At 43.8% G+C, this 8,419-nt stretch overlaps 1 protein-coding gene across 1 annotated transcript; it reads right to left on the reverse strand.

The window, feature by feature from the left end:
• Positions 1–3,062: 3,062 nt before the first annotated feature.
• MAT2A (methionine adenosyltransferase 2A) lies at positions 3,063–8,216 on the reverse strand (the record flags this gene model as incomplete). The annotated part of the gene is made up of 8 exons (XM_084234821.1): positions 3,063–3,069; positions 3,935–4,068; positions 4,211–4,393; positions 4,976–5,119; positions 5,207–5,319; positions 5,746–5,868; positions 5,962–6,039; positions 8,126–8,216. 8 exons carry the CDS (start codon positions 8,214–8,216, stop codon positions 3,063–3,065), a joined length of 873 nt encoding a protein of 290 aa, XP_084090947.1.
• Between the last annotated feature and the right edge of the window lie 203 nt (positions 8,217–8,419).

Here is an 8,419-nt window from a genome sequence, read left to right on the forward strand (position 1 = left end):
TTTTTTTTAAAGATTTATTTATACAATCACTGGGTACAGTCAGCAGCACAGGAGGGTGAGAGAATTCACCGAGCCAGAGTGGGGAGCAGAGCAGGCAGAAGGACCGAAGTACACTGCTGAGGAGAGCAATGGGCGGCAGGAGAGGTCGTGCGCCATGTGTGACCCTCCTCCGGTGGCTGGGGAGCAGCCAGGGATCGAACCGGCGCTGTGGAGGCTTTGAGCAGCTCCGCACCCCAGCGCTCAACCACTGTGCCACCAGAGAAGCCCACGTTGCTATCCTTTTGCAGCTCCCAGTGCTAGTTTGTGGCACTCTGTCCTTCACTAGCTAATTCAGCTTTTTGCTGTTCCCTCCCTTGCTTGAAAAAAGCATTTTCTTAATATAGGCAGGGTTACCTCCTGCCCTAAACTACCACCTGACTCACCCTGCTAATGTTTGTTGGGAGGCAGGCTTATTAATAATTATCTGTTCTGAAAATGGGCTATCAATGTCCTTAGCTGCTTTCTTTAATCCTACTCCCAAGATGTGACTCTTTTGTCCCTGACCATGTTCTCCCCTTCTGTAACTCACTTGTAATCACCCTCACCCCTTGGCTCATGCTACTTGCTGGTGAATATTCCTCTGCCTTACTTAGGTTTCATTTGGGCTTGCCCCCCCCCCCCATCTCCCCAGCTGGACAGGACAAAGGCCTTAACTTCCTACCAACTATGGAACCTAAAACCATTACTTTTCCACAAAACAGAACCACTTATCGTTATTCTCACCTCACCAGCAGGGGTAAACAGCAATGCACTGGCATCTAACCTTTTTGAAATCTTCAGTGCCAAAGTTAATTCTCATTTGAGCAAATTTTATGTTGTTTGCAAACTGTTATTACCTAGTTGAATTTAACCTTGCCTCCTCATCGCAAGATTCCAAAATTTCTAAGCCTCTAGCCAAACAGGTATAAAAAAGCAAGCGTTCCTTGAGACATGTAGGCCAAGGTAAAATGTTTCACCACACCTGATTTTACACATGCTGGTATAAGCATATACAAATGGCTGCCTATTATATCTTAGGTCTTAAGCTCAATAAAGGATGGTTCAGGGCCCATGTGGTAGATCAATCTTCCACCCAAAGTTTAGAGTAAGCTTTTATAAGTTTGTAGCACCTTTACTGTTAACTGTCAGAAATAAATTTCATTTTAGTTCATGTATTGTGTTACAGGATTAAAACTGACCCCTCACCGGTCTGAACATTTCACACTAATCCGTAACATGTAGCTTCATAGATGACTATGTAAGACATGTCAGATAAATTCAATTTTTTCAAGTTAGTTAAATTACTTTGACGCATGACCCCCCCTCCATTATGATTTTTTTTTAATGTACTGTATCTTAAAAGTCAAAAACACAACTTGCAGCATAGCAATGGGATGCTGCAAGAGAGCAACTTTGGCCATCACATGGACCAAAAAGACAACATGCTGGACAAAGCAAAATCAAACCTTAAACTGTCTTCTTAGTACCAGGGACAGGATCTACAAAACTATTAAATGCCTGCATTAAGTCCCTCATCCATGAGTAGGAATGTAATTATTGAGGACTGAAAGTACATGCATAGACCATATTCTTAGATCACACTCATTACTGAAACACTTTTAAAGAATAATGGACACAGTTAAGGTAGAACCTAGCGTTTTATTTAGATCTTCATTAAACTGTTGGAATTGAGAACCAGACATACGTAATAAAACCTCCAAAAATAGATCCTGAAAGGCACTTTCTGCTTAGGGCAAGCAGTCATGGAATAAGCATGTAAACAAGCTGGCTTCTCTGTACCACACCAGCCAAGTCAGCTTTATCCATGCCAGCCGCACCAGCTCTGCCCTCCCTTCTGTTAACACCAGCCAGACCCCCTGTAGGTCTAACCCAAGGTTTTTCTGTAGGACACCTTGGCCTACCTGGGAATGCTGGAAAACATGTTGTTAAAGGAATCATGGTGTTGAGGAAAAAAAAAATCTTTTAAAAGCTGCCATCTGAGGTGATAGCTTCTCTGTACTTACGCCATACCCCAGAATACAATAAATAAGCAATTAGAAAATGTTCAAGTATGAAGGGATTTCCTCCTCCCCGCCAAAAGCACTGCTCTCTGAAGGAAGCTGGTTTCTCTGTAGCTACACCAGCTGTTCAGAAAGCTCATTGGACCTGGTTTTGAAAATAAAACAAAGTTAAAACCCTGGGAGGAGTTATTGTGCAGTGTGGAGTACTCAGTCTTTCTTATAAAGAAAAAAAAAAGTTAACTGGTACCAAAGTGTGCAACCTACAGACCCTCAGGTACTTCCCTGTGACTTCTCTGTATGACATCACAAGGGTGCCAAGTGCCTGTTTTTTTTCTAGAGCTAGGAGTTGGTGGTTTGGCTAGTGCTGAGACCATGCATAGGATTGGTTTACTAAATAAAACCCTTATTACGTACGTCCTCCAAAAGACAGCTGAAAAGTGGAGAGATTTTGATTTGGTGCTGTTTAAGAGATGGCAATTAAGAGCATAAGCACCAGAGAGATGATTTAATGGTAACTGCCTTTTTTTTTTTTTTTTTAAATGTCAGGCTAGAGCTCCAACTGGAACTTGCGTTACATGCAAGACTGATTGGATAGGGAACACTCCCTGACAGAAGAGCTACATAATTAGAAGTGGATCAAGTTATAGGGAGGATAAGGGAAGGCTTCACATTCATAATAGAGCTGAAGACATTACAAATTCATGCTGACAGGGCTATGGCATTGCCAGACAGAAGGCTATACTGGAACTACAAGTACGTGCACAAGACATTTTCAGCATTTGGTGGGAACGTCAATGCAACTAGGATTTTAGAGGGTTGGGTGCTAGGGCACAAAGGTTCAATTTCAAAGCATTATTTACTACAGTGTTGTTGGTTTGTTTCTAGGCAGTTACATGGATCACCTATGCTCACTAAATTCATTATAATGGTGAACAAAACACCTAGGGACAGAATAGCAAGCCCAACTTACAGTCCCCCACACAAGCTAAAATTCATGTCATTAACTAGAGTGACTGCAACTGATCAGGAGCTGAAAAGAGGACAGGAAAATTTAGGAAGAAGGGCCCTTTCCCTCAGAGCTTGAAGGCTTCTCTGTAGCCTACGCCAACAAGTCTGGGGAAAAAAGGCTAACACTTTCAATATTTAAGTTTTTTGGGCACTTCCCATGGGAAGCTGTCCCTACCAAAGTGGCCATAGGCTGCAGTCCTCTGATAAATTGGCTTCTTCAGATCCAGATCCCTGGAATATACAAGTCCGTAACTTAATATGTAGCATTCAATTAAAACAAAGCAAAACAATCAGCAAGACTCATTTTCAAGAGTTCTGGCAAATGAGCAGTTCTCTGGGGTTTGCTAGGAAAGAAGTTTTATGGCAAAAGTGTTTGTTACTTCCTGGTGTCCAAACTCCTTGCACAGTCCTTATTAGTAACTACAGTTCTTGTTTTTCCGTCCCTGGCTCAACAAATAATGAAAACTTGTCATCATTCTGAGAAATTTCAAATGTCAAAAGCTCATCTGAGATAATGAAATACTTACCAAGGTCCCATGCCCACACCCTGCCATGGTTATTTTCTTATTTTCTTTATAACAGCCTTGAACATCCCATTTATCTGTACTAATTTCTTCTTCTTCAAAAAAAGAAATCATACTTAGGCAATATGAGCACAAAGCCCAGTATCAAATATCGAGGACTTTCTAGGGTGGTTAGTCTAAGCCATGGAGTGCTAAAATTTTAGATTGCTCTCATTAAGTCTGCTGAACACAACTTATACGATGAACACATTCTAGGAAGATGTTTTCCCCACTCGAGTCTTCCTTCACTTTCTCAAATTTGAACATCTCAGGATACCCACACCCTCAATATTTTTCACTAACAATAGGCTTTACCATCTTTACCTGACAATGACCCCAGGGCGGAGATCAAAATTCTTCTTCACAATCTCTAATAGCTCTCTCTCACTCTTCTGAGAGGTGCCATAATGGAAAATGGAGATAGACAATGGATGAGAAACTCCAATAGCGTAAGAGACCTGAAAGAATTCAAATATCAGAAGAGTCAGTGATCAAAACACCCACATACAACACAACAATGGCATAAAAGACAAGTAGGTTACTAAAATGCCCTCCCACTTACAAGCATTTAATCACTCTAAATTATATAAAAGCATATACCTGAACAAGAACCCTTCGGCACAGACCTCCTTTAACAAGGGATTTTGCCACCCAACGAGCGGCATAAGCAGCTGAACGGTCCACCTTGGTATAATCCTTTCCTGAAAAGGCACCTCCTCCATGAGCTCCCCAACCACCGTAAGTGTCCACAATGATTTTCCGGCCAGTCAAACCAGCATCACCCTGAAAACACAGGATTTGAGTCACTTTATGCCTAATCCTCTTCAATAAGCAGTTTTAGATCAGGTTTGTTAAATGCCTATTTATATTACTCAGCAAATATCCTCAGAAGATTCACATATGGGGCTTCAGAAAACCTAGAAGAAAGATGGTAGCAGCAAATTTTTTGCAAGTAACCACCACAGAAGACCTACAAGCACAGAACTGATATAAGACCTTACCTGAGGCCCACCAATAACAAATCTGCCACTTGGCTGTAGATGATAGACTGTATCCTCATCAAGATACTTTGCAGGTACAACAGCTTTGATGACCTTCTCCTTTAGGGCATCCCTCATTTCATCAAGACAAACTTCTTCATCATGCTGAACAGATATAACTATTGTGTGGACTCTGATGGGAAGCACAGCACCTCGATCCTGCATATACTGCACAGTCACCTTGAAGGCAACACAGAACATCAGTCTATCAAGCAACTTAGTTCTTGATTCTGTACCCTAAATTATAATACATGCAAGACATACTAGTCTTGTTCAGATTCTGTGCCAATGTAATATGTGTAATCTAGCTTTGATTATCACTTACCTGAGTTTTAGAATCAGGGCGTAACCAAGGCAAAGTGCCATTGCGACGTAGTTCAGCCAGTTTGGCATTGAGCTTGTGTGCTAAGACAATAGTTAAAGGCATACATTCCTCTGTTTCATCAGTGGCATAACCAAACATCAAACCCTAAACAAAAAAATCACCAATGTCAACAATCCAAATTTTCATAAATTAATGTTGTAAGAGATGTAAGTAGTGTCTATACCAAGATACCTGGTCTCCTGCACCAATGTCTTCCTCATTTCGGTCAAGATGAACACCTTGAGCAATATCTGGTGACTGTTGCTCCAATGCTACTAGCACATTACAAGTCTTGTAGTCAAACCCTATAAAAAAGACAATGTTTTGTTAAAAAAAAATCTTCTATGTGACAATTATCTGGGATTCTGAATATCGCTGTAGAAATCCAATATACCTAAAACTAGTACCTTTCAAAGAATATAATAGAGCTGGGACAAAAAAATTAACCCCATACAACTAGAGTTAGATTAACAGGAACATTTTTTTTTTTTTTTTATAAATTTTATTGTTATATTCCCCATACAATTGCAGCCCCCCCATTCTGACCCCAATCCCTCCCCTCCCGCCCCCGCCCCCCTAAAAGTGTCTCTGGTTCATAGTTTTTTGTTGATTTTGATTTTCACTTTCTTATATTCATTTTCCTAACAGGAACATTTTAAATGCGAGTAGGGTTTATAGAAACCATCTGAAAAAAGCAAGTCTTAGGAAAAAGCTAAGCTACTAGAACATACCTTTGGAAGAATCATCATATCCAATGTGTTTAATAGTTTCACGAACCACTTTCTGGTAGTCAACAGCAGCTCTAGATGTAATTTCCCCAGCAAGTAGTATCATTCCAGTTTTAGCAACAGTTTCTAATAAAAAAGAGGTTTCACGCTCAAATCTCAATTTACAAATTTTGTATTATCTTTTCATCAGTTTGTAAGTAAGCAATAGTCTGAACCTACCACAAGCCACTTTGGCATCAGGGTCCTGCTGAAGGTGGGCATCAAGGACAGCATCACTGATCTGGTCACAAATCTTATCTGGAGGGGAAAAAGAAGTCCTGGCTCAACTTTTAAAGTAAAAGCATGTCCACTTCCCTTTAGCTACACCTGTAAAGCTCATTGGGACAGAGCTTTCTTTAAGAAAAAAAAAAAAAAAAGGCGGCAAAACTTAGTGATAAATTCAGTGACACTAAGTATGTACATCTTCACTGCTGTCTACTTAAAGCACTGCATTACCAGAAGTCATTAGTCATTGGCCTGAAGAATGCTAGGTACAGTGCTGCATGTAGTTGAAAATTTGACACCAGGATCTTAATATAGCTGTGCCACAAGCTTACCAATTCAGTAAGCCGTAACACTCAACAAGTTTAATACATTTTAACTCATGTGCACTTTAAATATGTGCACTTTAAACATCACAAGGGTGTCAGTCCATCTCTTAAAGTATTGCAAACATTTTGAAAAATGAAGTTCCCAAGCAAAACAATTTCCACTGCAAAGTAACAGCCATATGTGAACTTAAGAAACATTTTGCTTTACAGTGTTAATTTTCAAATACTCCTTGTATCTTATCCCCTAAATTTAAAGTTTGCCTTATAAAGCTAACCAATCAATAGAGTAAGTTGTATTTTTCCTACCCATTTCTTAAGAAGTCTTAATTTTGCCCAAGTCATTCAATATTTACTTCTACAATATGTACCAAACCCCTGTGCACTTGGAGGTCAGGGAGAACAGAGGCTGCCAGCAAACCAGCCTCCTTGATTTTAAGTAACACCAGTTAAGTAACAAGAAATGTCAAAGAATTAAACAATGAATGCAAAGACACATAAACAAATGGACTAAAACAAAAAATCTTTAATTTCATTGTAAAGGTAGTCCCAGCACAAGAGCTCGACTGGGAAATGCCCACAAGTATTCCAAATCCTAGTTGCTGTTCTCCCCACTGTACTGCCAGCTATTAAAAACTGAAAAAGGGACAGCGGTTAAGACCTCACTTTCCCGAATTTTCTCTAATCATCCAAAACACAAAGCAAATTGTGGGCTGCAATCCAGTTAGAGGCTTCAATTAAATGCACAAACTTAATAAAAAACCGCGTCCACCACACCAAAACATCTGCTCTTCACTCATCAGGATCTGGGGTTTGTCCACTCTGCGGCACGAAGTGACCGGTGGGATTTCATCTTAGGCAGAGACTTGCTACAGAGACATGGGTCCTTCAGCCACAGACTAGATAGAACTATTGTCACTGAGGTCACCCTAAGAGCAGAAGCAAAACCATGATCTTCACTAGGTGATGCTTTCAGGCTGAGACTGGAGCTTCCTTGAAACAGCTTCATTTGTTCACGTGTAAACTGATCCATAATGGCGGATCAGTGGACAAAGCCGGGGAGGAAATGTGTAAAACCTTACCTAACGGTAAGTAGCGAAGACTTTAAAAGGAAACCCAACGCAACGGCAGCTTACCCTTAATTCACGTTTCCTTATCCTTTCACAGAAGGCCCAAATAAGGCCTGCCTTCTCCAACAGGCGCTATATTTAGTTGGAGGCTGTCACCTTGAAGACAAGGCCACACTCTTTCTGCCTGAGGCCTAAGGGCATGTCCGTCCTCTTTACTAAGTGGTAACGGCACAAGCCACGGCGTTCATTTAAACACCAGGCGTCCCGGGGCACCGGCCCCCCACTTCTCCACCCCGGGCGGCCGGTCGGCGCCCCCTCGCCCGGATGCCACATGCTGCAAACACGTGGTTGCGGCTGCAATGCGGGGCGCGCGCTCCCGAGGGCGGGTGGCGAGCACTCGGGGCGGGTCGCCCACTCGAGGTGTCTGAGACGGCGGGGCGGGGAGGAGGAAACAGTGCCCTCCCCGGGCAGAGCACACGCGGCCGCGGCCCCCGCCCTAGTCGCTTTCTGGAATCTTCCGCATGCAGAGGCGCGCGGCCGGAGAGACGAAGGGGGAGGGGAGCGGCGGCCACGCGCCGGGCACCGGCGGCGCCACGAGGAAGGCGCGCGGCCGCCGCGCTCCCCACAGCCCGGGGGCGAGGGCACCCCGCGCGGGCGCCACCTGCGGGTCCCGGCAGGCCGGGCCAGGGTCCTGCCCACGCCCCGCCCCTCGCCCCGCGACCTCACCTGGGTGGCCTTCCCCCACCGACTCTGAAGTGAAGACGAACGTGCCCTCCTCGATAAATGCCTCATGGAAGCCGTTGAGCTGCCCGTTCATTGTGGCGGTGACGGTGGCGGTGCGTGAAGGTGGCGCGGAGGAGAAAAGGCAGAGGGCGAGGCGAGGACAGCGAAATGCGCAAGCCGAGGCAGCGACCGACTCCCCCTGGGCTGGCGGCGCGGAGCGAACGAGGCGGCGGGCGGTGCGGCCCAGTATTTATACAGCAGCCGCAGCGCGCGCCCGGCTCGGGCCCCGCCCCTCGG

Source organism: Talpa europaea (genome assembly GCF_964194135.1).
Source record: "Talpa europaea genome assembly, chromosome: 6".
NCBI lineage: Eukaryota > Metazoa > Chordata > Mammalia > Eulipotyphla > Talpidae > Talpa > Talpa europaea.